Source organism: Aotus nancymaae, unplaced genomic scaffold (assembly GCF_030222135.1).
Source record: "Aotus nancymaae isolate 86718 unplaced genomic scaffold, 86718_ANA_hifiasm-v0.15.2.pri h1tg000022l_1, whole genome shotgun sequence".
NCBI classification, from domain to species: domain Eukaryota; kingdom Metazoa; phylum Chordata; class Mammalia; order Primates; family Aotidae; genus Aotus; species Aotus nancymaae.
Window position 1 is genome coordinate 35,274,485 of NW_026988435.1, and position 25,629 is coordinate 35,300,113.

At 47.8% G+C, this 25,629-nt stretch overlaps 1 protein-coding gene across 5 annotated transcripts in view; it reads left to right on the plus strand.

Moving 5' to 3' along the window:
* Positions 1 to 25,629, plus strand: part of HUNK (hormonally up-regulated Neu-associated kinase) — a 286,592-nt gene that overhangs the window by 249,906 nt on the left and 11,057 nt on the right. For 4 of the 5 annotated variants that reach the window (XM_064380095.1, XM_064380097.1, XM_064380096.1 and 1 more), the window contains 4 exons: positions 4,783 to 4,866; positions 11,458 to 11,505; positions 17,661 to 17,841; positions 20,763 to 24,252. In XM_064380095.1, coding sequence (XP_064236165.1) covers positions 4,783 to 4,866; positions 11,458 to 11,505; positions 17,661 to 17,841; positions 20,763 to 21,421 — 972 coding nt within the window. In that variant the 3' untranslated portion in view covers positions 21,422 to 24,252. Of the gene's footprint in view, positions 1 to 4,782; positions 4,867 to 11,457; positions 11,506 to 17,660; positions 17,842 to 20,762; positions 24,253 to 25,629 lie in introns of those variants that run through there. The other variant, XR_010343928.1, reaches the window with a different exon arrangement.

A 25,629-nucleotide genomic window follows, 5' to 3' on the forward strand; every position in this document is an offset into this window, starting at 1 on the left:
GCTAATTTTACTTTTTGTAGAGATGGGATTTCACCATGTTGCCCAGGCTGGTCTTGAACTCCCGGGCTCAAGCAATCCGCCTGCCTTGGCATCCCAGAGTGTGAGCCGGTACACCTGGCCTGAAGCTCCTAGACTGTGTCCTGATGTGCCTGGCTGTGTCGCCAGCTGCTGCATTTCTGCCTGTCTGCTTTGCCCGGCATCAAGGCTGCAAGTGTTGCAAAGCAGAGCGTGGCTTTGTCTTCTAAGAACATTCTCTGGAAACTCAGCTGGTGTCATTCTAACTGGAAAAGGTTTTGGGGTCGTTTTCAATTAAATGTATCTGTTTAATTGATCAAAAACATTGTATGTATTTATCTTGTACAACATGATGCTTTGAAATATGCATACATTGTGGAATGGCTAAATCAAGCTAAATAACATATGCATAACTGCACCAATTTATCATTTATTTGTGATGAGACCATTGAAAATATACTCTTTTAGCAATTTACAAGAATAGAATACACTGTTATTAACTATTGTCTCCACATTGTTCAATAGTGTCTTGAATTTTTTTCCCTGTTTAACTGACATTTTCTATCTTTTGACCAATATCTCTTCTGCCCACTTCCCTCCACCCCCTTAAGCCCCTGGTAATGATTATTCTACTCTCTACTTCTATGACCTATATTTTCTAGATTCCAGGTATAAGTGAGATCATGCACTATTTGTCTTTCTGTGCCTGGCTTATTTCACTTAGCATAATGTCCTCTAGTTTCATCCATATTGTCGAAAATGACAGAATTTCTCTTTGAAGGTTGAATAGTATTCCATTATATATATGTACATTATATATACATTATATATACACATATATATGTACATTATGTATACATTATATATATACATATATATGCACATTATGTATACATTATATATATACATATATATATGCACACTTTTTTTTTTTTTTGAGACAGAGTCTTGCTCTGTCACCCAGGCTGGAGTGCAGTGGCACAATCTCGGCTCACTGCAACCTCAGTTTCTCGGTTCAAGCAATTCTTCTGCCTCAGCCTGTTGAGTAGCTGTGACTATGTACACCCACCACCATGCCCAGCTAATTTTTACATTTTTTTTTTTTTAGTAGTGACAGGGTTTCACCATATTGGCTAGGCTGGTCTCGAACTCCTGACCTCGTGATCCACCCACCTCGGCCTCCCAAAGTGCTGGGATTACAAGCGTGAGCCACCGCACTGGGCCCTACACACCTTATTCATTCATCCATTGATGGACACATTAACCATATCTTGGCTATTGTGAATAATGGTGCATTGAACATGGGGGGGTGGGTGGTGCATATGTGTCTTCAGTATATTGATTTTATTTCCTTTGGATATAGACCCAAAAGTGGAATTGCTGGATCATATGGTAGTTCTACTTTTAATTTTTTGAGACACCAAACTAATTTCCATAATGGTTGTACTAATTTACATTCTCACCATCAGTATGCAAAAGTTCTGTCTTCACATCCTTGCCAACATGTGGTATCTTTCATCTTTATGATAAAAGCTATTCTTACAGGTGTGAACAGTATCTCATTGTGGCTTTAATTTGCATTTTCCTTATGATTGGTGATGCTGAACATAGCTATTGGCCATTTCTTTCTTTCTTTTTTTTTTTGGATGCAATCTCACTGTGTTGCTAGGCTGGAGTGCAGCGGCACAATCTCAGCTCGCTGCAACCTCTGCCTCCCAGGTTCAAGGGGTTCTCCTGCCTTAGCCTCCTGAGTAGCTGAAACTGCAGGAGTACGCCACCATGCCTGGCTAAGTTTTGTATTTTTAGTAGAGATGGGGTTTCGCCATTTGGCCAGGATGGTCTCGATCTCTTGGCCTCGTGATCTGCCCACCTCGGCCTCCCAAAGTGCTGGAATTACAGGCATGAGCCACTGTGCCTGGCTCCTATTGGCCATTTCTATGTCTTCTTTTGAGAAATGTCTCCAGAACCTATGTGCATTTTTTAATTGGGTTGTTTTCTGGCTATTGAGTTGTTTGCATTCTTCACATGTTCTTTGTTAGAGGTGTGGTTTACAACTATTTTATCCGATTCCATAGGTCTCTTTACTCTGTTGATTATCTCCTTTGTTGTGCAGAGCTTTTGAGTTTGATGTAATTCCATTTGTCTATTTGTGCTTTTGTTGCCTGTGCTTTCAGAGTCATGTACAAAAAAATCATTGTCCAGACCAGTGTAATGGAGCTTTTTCCATAGATTGTCTTTTAGTAGTTTTACAGTTTGGGGTCTTACGTTTAAGTCTTTAACTCATTTTGAGTTGACTTTTGTGGATGGTGTGAGATGGGGTCTGATTTCATTCTCTGTGGATACCCAATTTTCTAACACCATTTATTTAAGAGGATCTCCTTTCCCCATTATGTGTTATTGGCAGCTTTGTCAAAAACTAATTGACCATAAGTGCATGGATTTATGTTTAGGCTTTCTTTTCTGTTCCGCTGGTCTATGTGTCCCTGTTTTTTATGCCAGTATCATGCTGTTTTGGTTCTTATAGCTTTGTGGTATGTTTTGAAGTAAGTAGAGTGATATCTCAGCTTTGTCCTTATTGTTTAAAATTACTTTGGCTATTCAGGGTCTTTTGTGGTTTCATACAAATTTTAGGATTTTTTTTTTTTCATTTCCATGAAAAACATCATTGAAATTTTGATAGGGATTCCATTGAATCCATAGATTGCTCAGGATAGTATGGACATTTTAATCGTATTAATCATATTAATTCTTCCAATCCATGAACATGGAATCTTTTCATTTACTTGTGTCTTCTTCAGTTTCTTTCATCAATGCTTTACAGTTTTCAGTGTACAGATCTTTTACTTCCTTGAATACATTTATTCCTAAGCATTTGATTTTTTTATGGCTATTGTAAGTGGCATTGCTTTCTTGATTTCATTTTTGAAAATAGTTTGTTGTTAGTGTATGGAAACACTATTGATTTTTGTATATTGATTTTGTATTCTGTAACTTTACTAAATTTGTTTAGTAATTGAAACAGTTTTTTGGTAATGTCTCTAGGGTTTTCTATATATAAGATCATGTGTCTGCAAACAGGGACAATTGAACATCTTTTCCAATTTTGATTCCTTTTATTTATTTTAACAATTTCCAAAATATTTTATTTTTATTTTTTCTTCATCTTCTAAGTTCCAGGGTCCATGCTTAGGATGTGCAGGTTTGTTACATAGGTAAACGTCTGCTCTGGTGGTTTGCTGCACAGACCAACCCATCACCTAGGTATTAATCCCAGCATTCATTAGCTACTCTTCCCAAGGATGCCTTTTCTTTCTTTCTCTTGCCTAAGTGCTCTGGGTAGGACTTGCAGTATTATGTTGAATAGAATTGGTGAGAGTGGGCTTCTTTGCCTTATTCCTGAACAAGTTGTCTGTGGCGATTAATTCACCCTAGTTAGAAACACTTGCTCGCCTAGAGTGTGGATTCTCAGACCGGTTGTGAGTTTTATGATGTCTGTTTCACATTTAATGCTTAAATCATAGGGCATACCTAGTCTGAGAATCCATACTCTAGGTGAGTGGCTGTTTTTAACTAGAATACATTAATCCCTTTAGACAACTACAGTGGGTCTGCTCAGTAATTTCTGCGCATGGCTAATTTAATTGTACTGTATGCACTGTCCTGGTAATTAATCGTATCAACCAATTACTTACACCCCGTGTGTAATTTTGAAGCCCTGTCTAGTGAACTAAAAAGTAAAATGTTATCTCTTCGTTGTCATTTCTTCCCTTCTCTCTTGGTTTCCTCTTTTTAAAACCAAGAAGCGTGTATTTTAAGATAGAGAGCCTGTAAGGGCATTCATTAACTATTTATTGGTTGATTAATTAATTAATCCATGATTTTATTTTACCCATTTTCAGACAGGATTGCACCTACCTCAGCTCAGGTGCAGTTGTTTATCTTATTCTTTGAGCTATATTATGAATTGTTGTGGCTTTCATTTGGGTGGTGGTGGCAGGGAGCTGTGTGTGTGTGTGTGTGTGTGTGTGTGTGTGTGTGTGCATGCTATGCTGTTTTAAAATAAAGCAAACAAGCAAGATCCATGCTCTATGCAGTCGTTCAATAAAATAAATTGGCCAGGCAAGGTGGCTCACGCCTGTAATCCCCACACTTTGGGAGGCTGAGGCAGGCGGATCACGAGGTCAGGAGTTTGAGACCAGCCTGGCTAACATGGTGATACGCTGTCACTACTAAAAATACAAAAAATTATCTGGGTGTGGTGGCATGCAGCTGTAATCCCAGCTACTCGGGAGGCTGAGGCAGGAGAATTGCTTGAACCTGGGAGATGGAGGTTGCAGTGAGTTGAGATCGCACCACTGGAGTGAGACTCCATCTAAAAAATAAATGAACACATAAAAATAAAAAATAAAATAAGTTATTCTTTCCAGCTCATTTTCTTGCTTTCTGCGTTTATGTTTTTGAGTAGTCTTATTACACAGATAAAAGAACTGAGGCTTTCCAAGGGGCAGCGATTTACCCAGGGTCACCTGCCCTTTACTGGCTGCAATAGTAACACAAGTAGGTGGCCTGCCTCTGTGCCCAGGCTCTCCCGACGCCACATCCTGCCTGCAGGCCGTCCTGGGGTGAGACTTCGTGTTGCAATTTACTGGCCTGCCACATATTTCCCGCATTCTCTTGGCCAAGCGCTGGTTTAAAAATTAATGACTGCTTAATGGACATTTCTATTTCTGAGAGTTGAGCTGTGCTTTTTCCTTTCTTCTCTGGTAGAAATCTGACATCCAGGACAGCCTCTGCTACAAGACCCGGCTCTACCAGATAGAAAAGTACAGGGCCCCCAAGGAGTCCTACGAGGTGAGTGACCCCCGAAGTGAACCCTGGGGTCTCTTAGGAAGGGTGCATTTCCATTTGCAGTAATTGGAAAAGAAACCAATTACTGTGGGACACTGAAGTAGCAAAAGACACAGACTTATGCTCGTAACTGAGCCCTTGAGAAATGGTTTACAGTAGAACCAGCATCGCAGCGTCTGACCATGATTCTCAGCTGTGGCTGTGGCTGTGTGCTAAAGTCACCGGGAGCGTTTAAACATCTGGATGCCCAGGCCGCACCTCAGACCAATTCCATCGCATGTGAGGAGGGGAGACTCGGGTATTAGTAGTTTTTAAAGCTCCCTGGGTGTTCCAATGAGCAGCCAAAGTTGAAAACCACTTTCAGGATCTTCCAAAATGAAAATGAGATGTTCAGTGTTTCACTCATCTATGAATGAAACTAGCAAAAATGGATCTCATAGAAGTTCAGAGTAAAACTGTGGTTATTAGAGGCTTGGAATGGCAGGGGGAAGGGAGGGTAGAGAGGTGTTGCTTAATGGACATGAAATTACAGCTAGATGGAAGGAATAAGTTCTTGTGTTCTGTGGCACTGTAGGGTGACTATAGTGAACAATAACTATTGTCATATTCATCAACTATAACACATATACTGGTACCAAACATACTGTCTAGTCCTTTTCCACATGGATATTGACCCGTATTAAGCCTTCTTAATACATAGCACTTATAGTCGTTCACCGGACATAGCACATCCAAGTCAAGAAATTTCTCACCAACATAGATATCCTCTACCAGACTTTAGTCTCTTAACCTACCAACCTCCAAGAAATCATCATCCCACTCGGGTGTGTTACCCTTCTTGCTCCGGGCCCATAACACTTGGGGGTGACTATCGTGAAACTATACCTGGCATCTGGCTCTTACCTCACGGCCATAACACTAAGATCGACCACAGGTTCCCCTTGAATAAGACATCTCGATGGATCAGTGACTGTCACCCTATTAACCAGTCACAGGAGCGTAGAGTAACGTACTGTATATATTCAAAAAGCTAAAAGAGGATTTTGAACATTCGTAACACAAAGAAATGCTAAATATTTGAGGTAATAGATATGCCAATCACCCTGATTTGATCATTACATATTGAATACATGGATGGAAATATCACTCTCTGTCCCATAAAATAGATGTATAATTATTATGCGTCAACTAAAAATAAAAGGAAAAAATGCAAATGCCAGAAAAGAATGAGATGCTTAAAAATAGAGCCGAGTGTAACACGTGGCATCAGAAGAAAGTGAGCTGAGGGACAGGAAAGTTTGGGATGAAGCAGGCTTTCCCGGCCGGCTGTCCCTGGTGACCTGATATGACCTGGGACATACCTGAGAGAAAAAGACCACGGCTCTTTGATTTCAGAATAAAAACTAGGCTCCTGTGCCAGATTGTCTCAAATTTGGATCCCCCACCCACGTTTGTTAGGAGACTGTGCCTGTGAATTCCAGATCCAGGGAGAGGGTCAGGGGTGGGGTGCCAGCTCAGGGCCCCTCATCTACCTTTTACCAAGTGAGTTCTTCTTTCTCAGTGATTTTCCTGGGAACCTCCTTCCCTTTCCCCTCTGGAGCCCCTTCCATGTCCCCTGAGTGTCCTTGCCACAGGAACCTCTCTCCTGGGACACCCAGGTCTATTAGTCTGTTCTCACGCTGCTAATAAAGACATACCTGAAACTGGGTCATTTATAAAGGAAAGATGTTTAATAGACTCAGAGTTCCACATGGCTGGGGAGGCCTCAAAATCATGGCGGAAGGTGAATGAGGAGCAAAGTCACGTCTTACGTGGCGACAGGCTAGAGAGAGCATGTACAGGGGAACTCCCTTTATAAAACCATCAGATCTTGTGAGACTTACTCCAATGAGAACAGTATGGGGAAATTGGCCCCATGATTCAATTATCTCCACGTGGCCCCGCCCTTAACACATGGGTATTATTACAATTCAAGGTGAGATGTGGGTGGGGACACAGCCAAACCATATCACCCAGAAGTCTTTTCATTTGAGAAGGGATCAAAAAGGGACCCTTTGTTTATGCCCCCATAAGATCACTGAGCCTGGCCTCTCTCCTCTTTCCTTTTCTGACATAAAGTTTTCATCATGATCTCATGAGCGGCTCACATCGCTCTGGAAGGATCTTCTCTGGGCTTGTCTTGCACGCAGGGCTGCAGTGAGGCATGGTGGTTACCGAGGCCCACACTGGGCTCCCGGGTGGCCAGCTAAGCAGGTGTCCAGGGAGGGCCCAGCTGTCATGACACCATGACAGGGAGGGCCCCAAGTGCAAATGTGACGTGAGCTCAGGAGAGGGACCCGTCCCCAGCATTGAGGTGGGCAATGGCATGGGTCTCCATTTCAGACAGACCCTAGGGCAGAGGGAGAGGAGAAACTGGCAAAGGACTGGGGGTGGCTAGGCAGGAGGCGAGCAGCCAGGAGTCAGTGATGCTAGGGGGACTTCAGGAACAGAGGAAAGGTCACCCGTGAAATGGTCAGCGGTGTCAACTGAGCCACTAGTTGTCCTGAGGATGTTAGACAGAACAGCTTCATGAAGTGCCAAAGGCAGAAGAGAGGTGGCATGGTTTTGGGGGGTGGGGAGAGGGGAAGTGAAGTCAGCATCCACCTCTCCGTAAGTGACGCTGCAGTGAAGGGAGAGAACGCGAGCTTGACAGAAGGATGCTCAGGGCTGGGGAGGAGTGGTGGGGCTTAGCCTGGACCCCAGGCTGCATGCCCCCTTCCTCAAGACAGGCTGTGGGGCCCGGGGAAGATGAGGATGGAGACAAGCCCTTTGGAAGGTGGGTCTTGATGGCAGGAGCTAAGCCGAAAGCCCAGGTGTGCGGAGAGCCAGGTGCCCCCTGAACTCTAGAACCCTCTGGCCAGTTGCTTACTAAATGTTAACCCCTTCTTGCATGAATGAAGAGGTCTCGAATCTAGCACGCTCTGAACAAGACTCTCCCCAGCCCTACCCCTACCTCCCCTCTCTATGCATAGCAGCCCCATCCTCCCCGCAGTGCAGGGAAGAAACCCAAGTCCTTGTCTTTGACTCCTGTTACTCCCAGAGCCAACACATCACCAAGTTCTTTTTTTTTTTTTTATTTTTTTAATTTTTATTTATTTATTTATTTATTTATTTATTTTTTTTTTTTATTGCATTTTAGGTTTTGGGGTACATGTGAAAAACATGCAAAGTTGTTGCATAGTCTGACTGCGAAACCCTCCAACCCCTGCCCTCTCTCCGCCTCTATCCCCACACCTGGTCCCAGCCTCATCACTCTCTCCTGGACCTCGGCTATGCCCTCCTCTTGCTTCTGAGGTGGTGGCCCACCACTCCCTCCTGCCTGGCCTCCAGAGCGAGCTTTTCAGCCTCACACCGCGTCACGTCACTTTCTTGCTTGAAACCTTCGGAGGCTTCCTTCACCTGCCAGGCAGACTCCGTGCACAGTCGCCCTGTGTGGTTCAGCCCTAGCTGGCTTCTCCTGCCTTGTCCCCCAGCCCCACGGCCCACAAAGACACAGCTCTGCGTCCGCCCTGTGCTCAGTCCACAGCCTTCGGGCTTGCTGCGCTCTCTCTGCCTGTGGGGGCTGTGCACAGGCCGATCCCTCTTCCAGAATGTTCTCCCCGCCCCTCTTTGCTAAACCTAGTGTCTTCAGATCCCAGAGCAAGGTCACCTCCCCATGGGTCCCTGCTGTTCCCTGATCTCTGCCATTTAGTCTCATGCTATCTATCCTATCGCTTATCCCATCTGCCTGCCACATTCCACATCCTGGTGCCAGTCCCACTTGCTGTTTGTTTGTTTCAGGGTTGTTTGATTAACATCTCTCCCTCTGGGCTGTGAGTTCCAGAAGAGTAGAGTCTGAGTCCCTTTTGCTCCTCACAATATTCCCAGAGGCCACACGATGCCTGGCATGTAGTAGGTGCTCAATAAATATTTGCTCAATAAACAAACGGAAAGATCAAATGGGCCCTGACCAGAGTCTCAGAAAATGGATAGGACTGGGACAAGCCACGGAGCAGGGAGAACATTCCAGGTGGGACACTGGCTGTTTTAAAGGCAGGGGGATTCCTGCAGCGTAGCACACACGTGATGTTATCACCACCACATGGCCATGCCTTACAGCAGGGAGGAGCCTCTTACACCTGCGCTGAGGGTGGTCACCCGACCCAGAGTCCAGGGGATGCAGAATTCACTGTTAGACTTCCTGCCTCGTGCTTTGCATGTCACTCACGAGGGTCTTGTCCAATAACAATGCAAACTTAGGTGTCTGGAGGGCCTGATGTGCGTGCCCTAGGGGGCCCCTGAGCCACCTTGCTGATGCCCTGGTCCACGCTGACCTCACGCCCGCCCCACTGCGACTGTGTGTCGGAAGGGGCTAGAACTCCAGAGGGAAAGGGGTCCTTCTTTCATTGGATTCCTTTTCTATTTCCTCTTCTGTGATCCATTTGCTTCCTCTAAACTGCAGCGACACTCCCCTAATTGAATGACAGCTGTTACCAGATGATCCAGCTTGTGTCTGGAGGGACCTAGAAAGTGGAGTGGGGCTACTTTGAGGAAGGACTAAGAAAGGGCCCAGACTTCTCAGAAAAGTCCACTTGGAGCCGGGGGTGGTGGGCGGGGGGCTTTTCTGTCCTCGGTGGGCCTGGGAGAAGCCACCCCAGGGCAGGGGTGGAGCTGAATGGGCACAGGGAATAGTGGAGAGGTTTCAGGTTGTGTGCAAACCAGGGTGTGGCCCAGGGCTCGTGTCCCCCGGGGATGTCATCAAGCCATGTCCGGGCACTGCGTGCAAGCAGTGGCCTCTTTGTTCCTTTTGATTCCAGTTCGTTTTCTCCTAGGAGACAAAGGAGCTGAATTAAGTTGCAAAAACTTCCCTCTTGGGGTTACCAAGCAGTGATTATACAACTTGACCATTTTCTCTCTCTTTTTCCTATCAAAGGCAGAGACTGTAAAAGTGGGGTACATTTCTCATCTGAGAACACCTATCGTGTGTGCCCGACAGATTCCTTCCTTCCTTCCTTCCTTCCTCCCTCCCTCCCTCCCTCCCTTCCTTCCTTTCCTCCCTTCCTCCTTCCTTTTTCTCTCTTTTCTTTCCCCTTCCTCCCTCTCTCTCTTTCCTTCCTTTCCCTCCTTCCTTCCCTCTCTTTCTTTCTTTTTTCTTTTCCTTCCTTCCCTCCCTCCTTTCTTTCTCTCTTCTTGTCCTCCCTCCCTCCCTCCCTTCCTTCCTTTCTTCTTTTTTTCCTTCCTTCCCTCCCTTCCTCCCTCCTTTCTTTCTCTTTTTCTCCCCTCCCCTCCCCTTTTTCCTTCCTTTTTCTTTCTTTGTTTCCAGCCCAAGCTGGAGTACAGTGGCACAATCACATCTCATTTCAACCTTGACCTCCCCACCTCAGATGATCCTCCCACCTCAGCCTCCCTAGTAGCTGGAACTACAGGCATGCACCATTACGCCCAGCTAATTTCTGTAGAGAGGGGGTTTCACCATGTTGTCCAGGCTGGTCTCGAACTCCTGGGCTCAAGCCATCAGCTTGCCTCAGACTCCTCCCAAGGTGCTGGGATTACAGATGTGAGTCACCCTGCCCGGCCCAAATTTCCACATTTTTAAAGGACACCAGTCATACTGCATCAGGGCTCACTCTAATAACCTCATTTTAATTCGATTACTTCTGTAAAGACTCTCTTTCCAAATAAGGTCAAATTCTGAGGTCCTGGGGTTAGACTGTAACCTATGAATTTTGGGAGAGTACAATTCAATCCACGACAGGGATGAAACATTTAAAGGCAAATATTAAAATGTTCACTTTGTATCTTATTTCAAAATCTATGCAACTTTAAAAAATACAGTTCAGAATCAGATCCAGTAGTCTGTGCTGTTAGACATCAGAAGTGCAGTTACTTGGGTGCCAGTTGCTCATGCCTGTAATCCCAGCACTTTGTGAGGCCAAGATGGGTGGATCACTTGAGGTCAGGAGTTCAAGACCAGCCTGGCCAACATGGCGAAACCCCGTCTCTACTAAAAATACAAAAATTAGCCTGGACTGCTGGCGTGCACCTGTAATCCCAGCTACTCGGGAGGCTGAGGCAGGAGAACTGCTTGAACCTGGGAGGCAAAGATTGCAGCGAGCCAAGGTGCTATTGCACTCCAGCCTGGGTGACAGAGTGAGACTCCATCTCAAAAAAAAAGAAGTGAAGTGTCATTACTTTTGGGGACAGAGTGCCTGGGAGAGGACATGGGGTGGCAAGGAGGACCCTCCCGATGCTGGCTGTGTTCTGTTTTTTGATCTGAGTGCCATTTCTGTGGGTGTGTTTGCTGTTTGAGAAAACATTGAGCTGCTGACTTCTCATTAGAGCACTCCTCCATACGGCGCCTTCGATTTTAATAAAATGTTTACCTAGAAAATCTATTCAGCACACGAGTTAGGACATCTGCTGCCTACTTTCACGGCAGTTTCAGGATTTGCTTTCTGTCTACAAAAACTGAAAGGAATAATTCCCAACCAGAGCTGCAGAGGTGCTGGGGAAGAGTTTAGGGAATAAGTAACAGGTGCAGATTCTTGCATTGTTGAAGGATGTTCCTTTTCACAGGCCTCTCTGGACGCCTGGACGAGAGACCTTGAATTCCATGCTGTGCAGGTAAGAACTCGGAGAATTATGATGTATTCGTCAGGGTTCTCCAGAGAAACAGAACCAATAGAGTATGCAGAGAGAGAGACCGGGCCTGAGACTTAATTGTGGGGGTTGGCAAGTCTGAAATCCGCAGGGCAGACCAGCGGGCTGGATGAGGTGATGTTGCAGCTTCAAGTCCGAAGGCCATCTAGAGGCAGAATTTCTTTTGCCAGAAGACCTCATTCTTTTTTTCTTAAGGCCTTTGACTGATCGGATGAGACCCACCCACATTATGGAGGATAATCTACTTAAAGTCTACTGATTTAAATGTTAATCACATCTTTGTTTATTTATTGAGATGGAGTTTCACTCTTGTCACCCAGGCTGGAGTGCAATGGCATGATCTCGGCTCACTGCAACCTCTGCCTCCCAGGTTAAAGCAATTCTCCTGCCTCAGCCTCCCTAGTAGCTGGGATTACAGGTGCCCGTCACCATGCCTGGCTAGCTTTTGTATTTTTAATAGAGACGGGGTTTCACCATGTTGTCCAGGCTGGTCTTGAACTCCTGACCACAGGCCATGCACCCACCTCGATGTCCCAAAGTGCTGGGAATACAGGCGTGAGCCACTGATCCCGGTCTGTTAATCACGTCTTTAAAAACACATTCACAGAATCATCTAGACTGGTGTTTGACCAAGCAACTGGCCTAGCCAAGTTGGCATATGAAATTACCCATCATATATGATCCTAAGGGTTGGCCAGTCTCTGCCCAGGGCAGCAGGCTCTGCCAGCCCTATCCTTATCCAGAATTAAAACATGCAGAATCCTGTTGTGAGTGGGTTTATCAGAATCCCTTCAGAGCACATTGGTTCTCACTATGTGGAGTTGACTGTGTTTTACAGCTATACACCCCGCTATGCATTTCTGTTTCCACCAGTATGAGAAATGGGGTTTGCAACTATCTAGAGCTTCCTGGCTCGATGGCCTAATTTATGAATGAAGCCCTCTTTTTTTTTTTTTTTTTTTTTTTGAGATGGAGTCTCACTCTGTCGTCCAGGCTGGAGTGCAGTGGTGTGATCTTGGCTTACTGTAACCTCCGCTTTCCAAGTTCAAGCAGTTCTCCTGTCTCAACCTCCTGAGTAGCTGGGACCACAGGCCCATGCGACTATGCCCCAGCTAATTGTTGTATTTTTAGTAGAGATGCGGTTTCGCTATATTGGCCAGGCTGGTCTCAAACTCTTGACCTCAAGTGATCTGCTTGCCTTGGCCTCCTAAAGTGCTGGGATTCCAGGCGTGAGCCACCATGCCTGGTCCGAAGTCTTGTTATTATCAATTCAATTGTAGGTTTTTCTGCAGCAAAATCAGGTTTCACCTTATGTGATGGGCAACAAGGAGCTAAAACCAGCCAGTCATGGCATCTGGGCCCTGAGCCATCCCAGGTAGTAGCAGTCAGCACTTGGTTCTGACACACCAAACAGCTCGGAGAGGCTTATTAATCATCAGAGGGCAGGAAAGCTCCAAAAAAGCCCATGTGGAGCTGGACTTGATAGAGTTACTCAAGGAAAACTTGCCTCAGCTCCCAGGGTTCCTCTGCCACGTGCGGGAAGAGGCAGATTTCCCAGGCAGCCATCCATTCTCCGGCCTGGGGTGATGAGGATTCGAAGCAAGTGTTGGTCCCTGTTAAATGCATGCATTTGCTGTTCAGGTGATAAAACAGGTGTGATCTGAGCTCATTGTTATCCTCCCAGAGCTGGGAAGGATCCACACTTTTGGTTACATATGGGGAAACACCTCCCTTGAGGAGAAGTGAATTGTCCAAGGTCACCCAGCTGTAACATGCTCTCCCATGTTATGGAGAGAGTAAGGAATGGATTCCAGACTTCCAGGCTGCCAAGCTATGACCGCGGCTGGGATTCTCAGGTGCAGCCAAGCTGGGAAAGAAGGGGGCCGTGTGGGTCTTTGGAACACAGAAGCCTGTGGTCATTCTTCAGTGGCCATCATACCCCAGTTGCACAGTCAACAGGGAAGACTCCAAAGGGGACCAGCTCTCTGGAGCTCAGGCCTCAGAGGTGGAGGCTGGGTTTCCCCCTCCTGCAGCATCTCCATCTCCTCCATGGGACAATACACACCATTAAGGGTCTTGGGTAAACGATTGTTCATGGGGCCGTGTTTTCAAAATGTCCCACTTTGTAAATATCCATGCACATCTGCAGTGGGTGGAAACAGTTGATAGAGAACAAGAAGCTGTTTAGTGTACAGCTTGCCTCTGGGGCCTCATGTGGCCTTTTCTCTGATCTGCCTCGGGGGATTTGGAACTGTGCCATGAAGGTGCAAGAGGACGGACTTTGAACAGAGAGCTTGAATCCCATCGCCCACCCTCAAGTCCACGTGGGTGCAGGAGCATCGGAGGGAAGCCAGGCATCTCTGCAGGCGGCAGCCTTGCCGCGTGCAGAGCTTGCTTGCGGAAGGGGGATGTGATTAGTCCCGCTGAAGAACCGTTTCCGTTATGTAAGGCAATTTAGCATCCTGCTCCCTAGGAAATTTCTTTTGGAGAAATAGGCCATGCAAATGAAAAAGTCTAATTTGGGTGATTGGTTGCATTTGGTGACGTGCTTGGAGGGCAGGGAGATTGGCTGGTTGTAAATAAGCTTGCTTTCTCTGGGCTGTGGACCCTTCTGCTTGGAGTGACTCTGAGGTTCATCCCCAATAGGGAGCAGCTAAGGGTGAGTTCTTGATTTCCCCTTAGAAACTGGTTACTATGAAATCCCTGACTCTCTGCTGAAGAAGGATGTTCTGGGGGTTCTTGGGGACAAACTAGGGTGTAGATCTTGGGATAAAGTTGAACAAGGGTGGCCTTAGCAGGGTTTCCTGGAACTTTCTGTCTGGGGGTGCGTTTTCCCTCTTTTCTGCCTCCATTGCAGCTTTCCGCTCATTGCCAAATACCCGCCTTGTCAGCGACAGGAGAAATTTGGTCTTTCAGGCCAACCTTGTTCTCTTTCCACACCAAACTCCTGCGCATTACACACCACTGGGTGTCCATGGACTCTATCTGGGTAGTGATACTAGTCCCCAGAAGTTTTCATCTTGATCGCTAAGCTTTTGAGAACCCAAGGAGGGTTAGAAAGGAATGAAAACGGCCTGGGCGTGGTGGCTCACACCTGGAATCCCAGCACTTTGGGAGGCCAAGGCAGGTGGATCTCGAGGTCAGGAGTTCAAGACCAGCCTGACAAACATGGTGAAACCCCGTCTCTACTAAAAATACAAAAATTAGCTGGGCGTAGTAGGGCACGTCTGTAATCCCAGCTACTCGGGAGGCTGAGGCAGGAGAATCACTTGAACCCGGGAGGCAGAGGTTGCAGTGAGCCAAGATCGTGCCACTGCACTCCAGCCTGGGTGACAAAGCAAGACTCCATCTCAAAACACACAGACACACACACCCCCGAAAGGAATGAAAATGGACCTAGACAGCCACCAGCAGCTCTCAAGGCTTGGGGGCCACAGGGCAGCCTGAAAAAGCGTTTGCTGATCGATTTAAAAAGCAATCCTCACACGGAAGGAACCGCAGTGTTGTCCTTTCTACCAGATACCTTTGGAAATGTATGACAAAGGTGCATTTGACTCCTTTTTCCTGTAGAAGGTGTCAGCAGGTAGGGCTGGTGACTTTTGCATAAAAATAGAGAAAGAGGAAACCAAGCAAAAGGAGATTCTGCCAGATTTTTCAGGAAAGCGGGTAACATTGCCTTTGACGCTGGATGGGTGTGTGTCTCTGGGTGTGGGAGCGTGTGTGCGAAAGCTTGTTCTCCTTTGCCTTAGAGAAGGTGGCCTGTTGGTGTGTCATGGACACAAAGGGAGAGGGAAGCTATGGAAAATGGTGATTGTCCTTTGCTGGCTTCAACCGAGGTGACCTGGAGCACACGGTCCCCTTCTTGGCATTCCAGATCACACCCTGGAGCACGTGCCTTTCTCTGGAACATTCGGATCCCACTGGGGGAGCCTAGGACAGTGGCACGCTCCTGCCTCTGGGCCTTTCCACCCCTGGAATCGCCTGACCCAGCCCCAGGCTCTGAGAGTGTGGTGTCAAGTCAAGGATTGACAACATCGACTTCAGGGCTGTGAAAATCCAAGTTTCCACGGGCTCATGGGTGGATTACGTAGCACTGCAGGCTGTTTCTTCCTGTGGAAACGAGTAGCATTTGCCTCGTGGTGGGTCATGCCCTCAGGGCAGCATCCGGCACCCTGTGTGTTCTCAAAAAAGGCTGGTGGCAGCTGTGAAGATGCTGAGGAGGGAGTCTGAGGAAGCTTCGCCTCTCCTGTCTTCCCATGTCGCTCCTTTGTTGGGGAGAAGTCACATCAGCTACAGGCCAGACCCCCAGGGAGCTGTAGCCCCTCCCAGGGGCACTTGTGATGCGGCTCAGCGTCCCCACTTCCCACAGTTACCCTGTCTTCTTTCCCACGCAAACACTGGACATCATGAACTCTAACCTGCAAAGACTTTGAACAGCCATATTAGAAAGGGCTGTAAAACTGCAAAGAGATGTTTCCTTAAGCTTCTCAACAACATGAATGAAAAATAGATGAGCTCTCTTGGTTTGCAAATGCTCTTAAAGTTGAGGGCAGAAATGTGAAAAAGAAAAGTCTTTTTTCCCTCCTCACCTGTGGTGAGGTCAGAGGTGCGGTTGCTTTAACGGTAAACACCAAACACAGGCTTTCGGGCTGGAAAAAGAACTTCTGCTTCTTAGTGACGTCACCCTTACCAGAAGCTTGAACTGAATTAATTTTAATTCAGTTCAGTTTCTACCAGCCCTTTTAAAAAACATTTCAATAACTATTTATTAAGCTTTCTCTAAGCATCTGGCTTTATGCCACAGGCTGTGGGCTTGAAGATATATAAAATAGTCAAATTCATTCTCATCAGATGGATTATAATCTAGTCCAACAAAGGCAAGATTTACGCCGAAACAATGGCCACTGCCAAGCATTTTGGCTCATGTCTGTACTCCCAGTACTTTGGGAAGCTGAGACAGGAGGGTTGCTTGAGGCAGGAGCTCGAAACCAGCCTGGACAACATAAGGATACCCCATCTCTACAAGAAATCTTTTTTTTTTTTTTTTGAGACGGAGTTTCGTTCTTGTTGCCCAGGCTGGAGTACAATGGCACGATCTTGGTTCACTGCAATCTCTGCCTCCCGGGTTCAAGTGATTCCCCTGCCTCAGCTTCCCGAGTAGCTGGGATTACAGGCATGCGCCACCATGCCCAGCTAATTTTGTATTTTTAGTAGAGACAGAGTTTCTCCATGTTGGTCAGGCTGGTCTTGAATTCCCAGCCTCAGGTGATCCACCCGCCTCGGCCTCCCAAAGTGCTGGGATTACAGGTATGAGCCACTGCACCCGGCAAGAAATCTTTTTAAAAAAATAGTTGGGCATGGTGGTGCACACCTGTGGTCCCAGCTACTCAGGAGGCTGAGGTGGGAGGATCACCCGAGTCCAGGAACTCGAGGTTGCAGTGAGATATGATGACACCACTGCATCCCATTCTGGGTGACAGCACAAGACTCTGCCTCATAGAAAAAAAAAAAAGGCTACTTACACATGAGTCCTAAGTATGCAAGTGAGTGCTCACATGATTAGGGTAGAAAGGGCCAGAAGCCCATCCGGACCGCTCGGGGCTCTCTGGATTTGTTGTCCATGTTGTGTTGGCACCTCCTTGGCTTGAATGCCCCAAACAGAACCTGATGTGAAGGTGGAAGTAGCTATGTTTCCGGTCAGCTTTGCAAAGTCATTACTGGAGGCACGATCTTTGGGCTCCACTTTGAATGCAGACGGTAGGTTTCCAGAAGTCCTGCTCTACTTCGCCTTCGTGCGTTGGGCTTATTCCAGAATAATTGACCTCCTAGGAATGGCTTACCCTTGCTGGAATGCCTTGAAAGAGGACAGTGCAAGGGAGCTAGGGTCAAGTGCAAGGGAGCTAGGGTCAACTGAAGGTCACTCGCTGCCCAGGCAGAGGGAGACGGGCTTCCTGGAGCATCGGCTGGGCGACAGCTCCTCCCTCATTCAACGCACAGTTGACAGCATAGAGGATTGAAAAGCTGGAGATTCTCTAATTGGTTTGGATGACTTTTCAAAGAGAATCCCACTGTATCTTCCAGTGCATGTCTAAATGCATATGTTTGCTTTCTATTTGCAGGATAAGAAGCCCAAAGAGCAAGAAAAAAGAGGGGATTTTCTTCATCGACCATTCTCCAAGAAGCTGGACAAGAACCTGCCCTCACACAAGCAGCCCTCAGCCTCGCTCATGACACAGCTTCAGAACACCAAAGCCCTGCTGAAGGACCGGAAGGCCTCCAAGGCCAACTTCCCCGACAAAGGTGGGTCAGCTCTGGGGATGCTCTCAGGCCACTCCTGTTGGGCTGCGTGTCTGCTGTGTACCCTTCACAGGGGAGGGCGGTGTGGGCCCTAGAGAACAGACGATTCCTGTGGCCCTAGAAAAGCAGGGTTCACGGACCTGAGGTTGCCTGAGCACAGTCTGGGACCCAGCTATGTGGCATTAGCCACCTGTGCAGGAAGGATTTGAGAAAACAGAGATGGGGTGCGTGGTATTATGGAGACAGAAATCGGGGTGGATGATATCGTCAGAACAGAGGTTGGGAGGCACAGCATGGCAGGAGCAGAGAGCCGGGTATGTGGTATTCTAGGGGCAGAGATGAAGAATGGTGGGAGTAGAGATGGGGGGCAGGAGCAGAGACCGGGTATCTCCCTGATAGCATTTGGCATCTTCCCTAGAAAAGAGGACCCTGTGAAGCACTGCAATGTGATTGAATCTGGGCTCTGGGGTGGAAGTAGCGTGCTCAGACCTGAGTTCAAATCCCAGCTCTACAGCCTGCAGAGGTCCCAGCTCCTTTACTGCTGAGGATCTTCACTGGCTGTCTTAGTTACTTGTAAGGGCTCCTACCTGTCACAGCTGTGGATGAGATGCAATGCATATATAAGCTCCCCACCTGAGTCAGATCCAGCTCATCACAGAGAACTGACAAATGTGTTTCCCTCCCCTGGGACGAGTGCTAAAAGATGCCAAAAGGAGACCTTACTGGGCACAGGCTTAACATGGTAGAAATGCCGAGAGGGCACACAGGAGCCGGGGGCATCCTGAAGCCGAGCCGTGAGGTAGAGGAGAGGTTCTTATTACTGAGGGGGATGAGACACATCCTAGAGTTCAGTCTCCTTAAACATGAAGAAGTAGGTTCAGAGAGGGCTGTGGCTGTCTGAGATACACTCAGGTGTAGCGGGCAGTTAGTCCCTGCACGGGACTTGAACCCGGCTCCTGTCCTTCTACCTCCCGTGCTGCTCCCAGAGAGAGGCCACTGTCCCCACATGGCCCAAAGCAACCTGCTTTCCTTGGAGCAGAGCACAACGGATCAGGGAGGGGCAGCAGTGTCCACGTGGCAGCTGGAGCATTGGAGACCTTGGCCATTAATGAAGTTGTACTCCTTTCCGCTGATGTGTCTCTGGCGCCTGTTTCATTATGGCGCCTATGTGTTTATTGATGCAAGGCAGGGAGGCTTCCCAGTGCCCTCAGCTGCTCCCAAAATCGATCCCAGTGGGCAGCAGCTTGCTTCTGCAGCTGGGCCTCCACAGAGCCTATAAAATGTTATGGGAGAAGAAAGAAGCTAAGACAGAGCTCATTCCGCATGAACTTAGCTTTATTGCCCTCATCTCTAAATCCGTAGGGGGTTTCCCCTTTCTTTTCTGGCCCAGTTTGCAAACCTGGATTCTAGTCTATGCCAACTGGAGAGAGAAACCGTGGGGATTTGGCAGGTTGCCTTAACTATATGGATGATGCTGTTCTACCCCCGTTCAGAATTGGGTGAGGCTCCACCCAGATTAAAAGTCATGAGAGAGCCTTAAAAGGGAAGGAAATCCTGACATATGCTTCAACACAGATGAACCTGGAGGACATTATGCTAATTGAATTAACGCCAGTCACAAAAGGCAGATACTGTGTGAGTCTACTTGTATGAGGTCCCTAGAGTGGTTGGATTCATAGAGACAGGCAGTAAAATGGTGGTTGCCGGGGGTTTCAGAGAGTGGGGCTATATATAGGGTGTTAGATTTGCAACAGGAAGACAGTTCTGGAGACTGATTCCACAACAGTATGAATATACTTATCACTGCTGAACTGCACACTTAAAAAATGGTTAAGACGATAACATTTCTGTTACGTGTTTTTTACCACGATAAATAAAATTTTAAAAAGTCACAAGGGAAACACTCCTTCCAGTGTGGGCTGTCCAAGGACCAGATTGGCAGGAGTTCAGTCAGGGGAGCTTGGTGTGCTTCTGGGAGTTTTATGGACGTGCTGTTGAGTACGTGTACCTTTTTTATTCCAAGATCCTTTGGCAAGGTCCAGAATTTTTTTTTCTTTTTTTTTGAGACAGAGTCTCACTCTGTCACTCAGTCTGGAGTGATGAGCCATCACAACTCACTGCAACCTCCACTTCCCCGGCTCAGGTGGATAATATTTTTTTTGAGATGGAGTCTTGCTCTGTCACCCAGGCTGGAGTGCAGTGGGACAATCTTGGCTCACTGCAACCTCCACCTCCCGGGTTCAAGCGATTCTCCTGCCTCAGCCTCCCCAAGTAGCTGGGACTACAGGTGCACGCCACTATGCCCAGCTAATTTTCATATTTTTAGTAGATACGGGGTTTCACTGTGTTGGCCAGGCTGGTCTCAATCTCTTGACCTCGTGATCCTCCAGCCTCGGCCTCCCAAAGTGCTAGGATTACAGGTGTGAGCCACTGCACAAAAAAAAGGTAACACGCAACATTTTAATAAATGTTTTAAAACATTTTCTAATGTTTTAAAAAATTTTTACAGATGGGGTCTTGCCATATTGTCCAGGCTGATCTTGAACTCCTGGGCTCAAGCAGTCCTTCCACCTTGACCTCCCAAGGTGCTGGGATTACAGGCGTGAGCCAGCGCCGCCTAGGGTCCAGAATTTTAAGCAACCAAAAGCGGGGAGGATGTTGGGCTAGAGCCATAAGGCAAACTGGAATCCTCCTGTCACCAGCCCCCTGTCCCTCCATCCTAGAAAGACTGCCCGGCCTCTGTGGGGAAAGTGACACGCTGCTGGTGACTTCTTGCAAAGTTGCCAAGGCTGTTTGTTGGTTGCTTTCTTCTGACCTTGGCAGGGAACCGTCTCTTGTCAAGCTGGAGATCAGAGCAGGCGGGAGAAGGGCCGTGAGCACTGTCCAGGCGTCCTGATGTTTTTTTGCACTTTCTTGGTGTGCAGATTCCTTCGGCTGCCGCAATATTTTCCGCAAAACCTCTGATTCCAACTGTGTGGCTTCTTCTTCCATGGAGTTCATCCCTGTCCCGCCGCCCAGGACCCCAAGGATTGTGAAGAAACCAGAGCCCTATCAGCCAGGGCCTGGAAGCACCAGCATCTCCCACAAGGAAGAACCCCTGATGCTGGAGATGGTGCGCTCCTTCGAGTCTGTTGATCGTGACGACCACATAGAAATGCTGTCTCCCTCTCATCACTACAGGATTCTGAGCTCCCCGGTGAGCCTGGCTCGCAGGAATTCCAGCGAGAGGACACTGTCCCCGGGTCTGCCGTCCGGAAGCATGTCACCTCTCCACACTCCTTTGCATCCCACTGTGGTCTCTTTTGCTCATGAAGATAAGAACAGCCCCCCTAAAGAGGAGGGCCTGTGTTCCCCACCTCCGGTTCCCAGCAGCGGCCCCGTGCAGCCTCTGGGGAGCCCAAATTGCATGAAAAGCCGAGGCCGGTTCCCCATGATGGGCATCGGACAGATGCTGAGGAAGCGGCATCAGAGCCTGCAGCCATCCGTGGATAGGCCCCTGGAGGCCAGCCTGCCCCCGCTGCAGCCCCTAGCCTCCGTGAACCTTACCTTCGACATGGCCGATGGGGTCAAGACCCAGTGCTAACTTGGGCCAGCGGGATTTGGGGTATCGTAGAAAACAGCAACGGAACAGAGCTCCGCACATCTGTCAGGGTGTGAACATTCCAAGACCTCGTGTGGAGCATCCTTAGTGACCCATTGGTTCCTGCCATGCAGCGTCCCACCTGTAGCTGAATCCACAGACCCAAAGCCTGCACCACCCAACCTCGCTTAGGGACCCCCAGAGATGCTGGCATCACCAGAAGGGTTGGCTCCAGGGGAAGCCAATTCCAGTCCTTCAGATCTTCCTTCCTCCCAACCACTCACTAACCCCTTCCAGTTCCCACTTCTGGGCTTGGGGGAAAAATGGGGCATCAGCCTTCTGGGGCACTCAGATAATGGACTGTTACTGGATCTTTCTTCACACTGTGCTACCTGTGTGCCTCGCACAGCAGTTGGCCACAGTCACAGGGAGAGAACAACATCACAGTCATTCACCCAGGCCACGTTTCCTCTGCAGAGTGTAGCAGCCCTGCCTTTCATAGCAGGGATTCCCTGAAGGCCAGCAGGAGCCGGGGGCAGGCCCAGGTTACTCAGAGGAAGATGGAGGGGAGCTTCGGACCAAGATCAAACAGTGGGGACCTCGACAGAAGAGAAAGACTGAAGGGGACACTCATTTCCCAAGCAAGATTTTGATAGATTTTTTTTTTTTTTGGTTGAAACATGCTAATGATTGAATTACCTTTTCCAAAGAGATTTTTTTTAAAAATGTGATGTTGGTAAATTGAAATAACATAATTTTTAAAAACGTGGATGGAGAGATGAGAAGCAATTCCACCAAACTCATGTTTTCACGAGAGGGTTCAGTGTGGAGGGCAAAAGAGCTGTCTGTCGTGATGTGCTGAGTGGCATGGCCCATGGGCAGGGCAAGATCTCCGTGGTCCTGCGTTCATCCTGTTGTTTAAGGCATAGCCCTGATCCTTCTGGAACGCATAGAACACGGTTATGGCTGGTTCTGTTGAATGAGAGAAAAGATGACTGTGACAATTCAGAGCATAATTCATATGGCAGGAAGGCAGCATGACCTCTGTGCGGTGTGGATTTCAAGCTGCCCAGAGAACAAGTGTGGCTCAGAACACAGTGAGTTTGCTGGAAGCAGGGAGCCGGCTTGCCTGGCAGAGAACTTGTTCAGATACAGGCCAGTTTCTTCTTCGGGGAAAGCCGAGCTCCTCAAACAGGGCTCAGTCCACGTTGTGTGTTCACACCTTTCTCCAAGAATCGAACCAAAGATGCGTCTCCAGTGTTATGTCTGTGCCCCCCGTGTGTGCGTTTTGTGGAGCCCCGTGCTGTCTGTGTCCAGCTGGCACTTGGCAGGGTGCACTCAGTTGTGAGCAGAATCAGAAAAGAAGAATCAGCACAGGTTGGATAGGGGTTAATGTAGGAGACTGGTTACAGAAAGGCCTGGAATCTTCAACTTTTGACCTGTGCAGGTGCGACCAGACACCACCTGTGTGGCCACCTTAGGTGGTCATCTCAGTCCATGGATCCCAAAACACAAATCTAGAATTGCAAAGCCAGCCTTTATGTCCCTGGCAGTCAGCCTTGCCAGAGGGCAGAGAGGTAGTTCTGAAACATTCTGTCATTCACCAGTGGGGACGCCCCTTAGTCCCTCATGTCTCTGATGGAGCAGGAGAGAATGGATATTTGGCCAACATTGGCAAGAACTGGAGCTGCCTCTTTCCTCCCTAAGGGATCACCCCAGTGTTAGGGCATTCTAGGATGAGGTCAGACCCCTTGGCTATTGGTGTTATTTTTTATGTAGCTTGACTGGGTTCCAGAACTTACCATTGAAAATAGAGCTTTTAGGCCAGGCGTGCTGGCTCACACCTGTAATCCTAGCACTTTGGGAGCCCAAAGCTCAGGAGTTCGAGACCAGCCTGGGCAACATGGCAATAGCCTGTATCTACAAAAAATAAAATAAATAAATTAGCTGGGTGTGGTGGCATGTGCCTGTAGTCTCAGCTACTTGAGGGCGCTGAGGTGGGATGATCCCTTGAACCCAGGAGGTCGAGGCTGCAGTGAGCCAAGATCATGCTACTGCACTCCAGCCTGGGTGGCAAAGTGAGACCCTGTCTCCAGAAAAAGAAAATAGAGCTTTTCAAGCAGGGAGAAGAAAAGAATCATCTAAGACCATCTCTCCATTTGACACGAAGTATACCTTTTCTAACGACGGTTTCCAGCTGCAACCGCTCTACTCTGCAAGCTCGCAGGGCGTGCACCTGTGCATTGGGAACTTTCTGGAGCCCCTGATGCCTTTTCCTCACATTATACTTTCCTCAAGAAACAGGAGTGCTTCCGCCTTGCCATTAGCTGGTGGAGAACGCGCTTCTCATTCCCGGCATGCTTCAAGAACAGCTGCAGATGTGCCGCTAACTGACCGCATTGCCATTGGTCACCTGGACTCTGAACTCAGGTTTATTCTAAACCCAGTGAGAGGTGAGGGGGAGTGAGGAAAGGGATCCACTGTATTTTGTGTGTGTGTGAGCACCTGACGAATCTATGAAACCGAGTGAAAGGAGAAATGCTAGATTCTGTATGATTTTATTATATTTATATGGAAAATCTGACTCTGTTTTTGGTAAGTCCGAAGTGTGTTGTCTGTCCGACCGTGACTGCCTTCCTCAGTCTGTGCCTGTGATTCCGGTCACCCTGTAGCTACTGACGGAAATTGACGGGACTGTTGTCGTGTGATGTCCAGGAGGAAAAGTCCATTTTAATTGTATGATTTGGTCATAAGTAAGGACTATATTTATGTCACCATTAGTAGATATATGTACTTTTGTAATGACTGTGAAATACACTTTTCCCTCACTATGACTGCTGCTTTATTGGCTGATAAATCTTAAAACATCTAAGTACGTTGCGAATAATAGTGCAGGTACCATCTTTTATGTGGAGTTCTTTTTGCTCTGTCACCCAGGCTGGAGTGCAATGACCGATCACGGTTCACTGCAGCCTCAGCCTCTCCAGATTCAAGTGATCCTCCCATCTCAGCCTCCCAAGTAGCTGGGACTACAGTTGCACACCACAATGCCTAGCTAATTTTCTTTGTAGTTTGTGGAAACGGGGTTTCGCCATGTTGCTCAGGCTGGTCTCAAACTCCTGGACTCAAGCGATCTGCCTGCCTTGGCCTCCCAAAGCGCTGAGATTATAGGCATGAGCCACTGCACCTGACCTTATGTAAAGCTCTTGCCCTAGCATCTGACTGGAAACAAGCAGGAATGGCATTGTGGGGCATTTGGGGGCATTTTCTGGGCCAGTATCCCTTCCTTATTTTACCTTCAACAGGTGTGCCTACAAAATTCTATCTGACATACATACTGCAGGTGGCAGTTAAGACGAATCAGCCTTTTTCATTTGGGCAGATTAAGATCTTCCATGGAGACTCTGAAGATGGCACACAAAGAATGACAGTTATGAACTTCACTTCTAGATTTTGTCCTTGTTGTAGGCCTCGGTCATGGATAGGGGAAGAGGGATGATGAGATGGAATGGGAGGGTGGGGTCTGGATGATCTCTTGAGATTGTCCCAGTTACTGCTTCATTCATAAGGATTCACAAAACGTTTTTCATATATACACCTGGCTTTAACCCTTGTTTCCTCCTGGACAGTGAGGGGACAAAGCCTTAGAGGGTCTCATAGCTAGAAAGTGGAGAGGCTCACTGTTCACTGCACGATGTTCTCAGTAGTTGGATTCCAGGGGAAAAGAACAAGTATCTAGTTTTGATGACAGTGTTTTCTTGTAAGAATCACAACATTTTAGAATAAAAAGGGACCTGAGATTCTCTGGCTCAGCCCCAGCCTTTTTGAAGAAGGGAAAACTAGGGCCCCAGGTGACTTAAGGACACCCCAGAGTCTCCAAATGAGCTGGCATTAGAGCTGATCTGGAGCTGAGTTTCTTCCTCAAAGAACACAGAGAAAGCAGAGAGTGGCTGCCGTGGTCAGAGGGGGATGTCAACAGCAGATTGAGTTGTCATTCCAACAGGTGTTTTTGAAGTTCCTGCAAGGACCAGGTCTTGCATTTGTTTTTTTAGACTTAGTCTCACTCTCGTGCCCAGGCTGAGGTGCAGTGGCAAGATCTTGGCTCACTGCAAGCTCTGCCTCCTAGGTTCAAGCAATTCTCCTGCCTCAGCCTCTGGAGTAGCTGGGATTACAGGCGCCCACCACCACACCTGGCTAATTTCTGTGTTTTT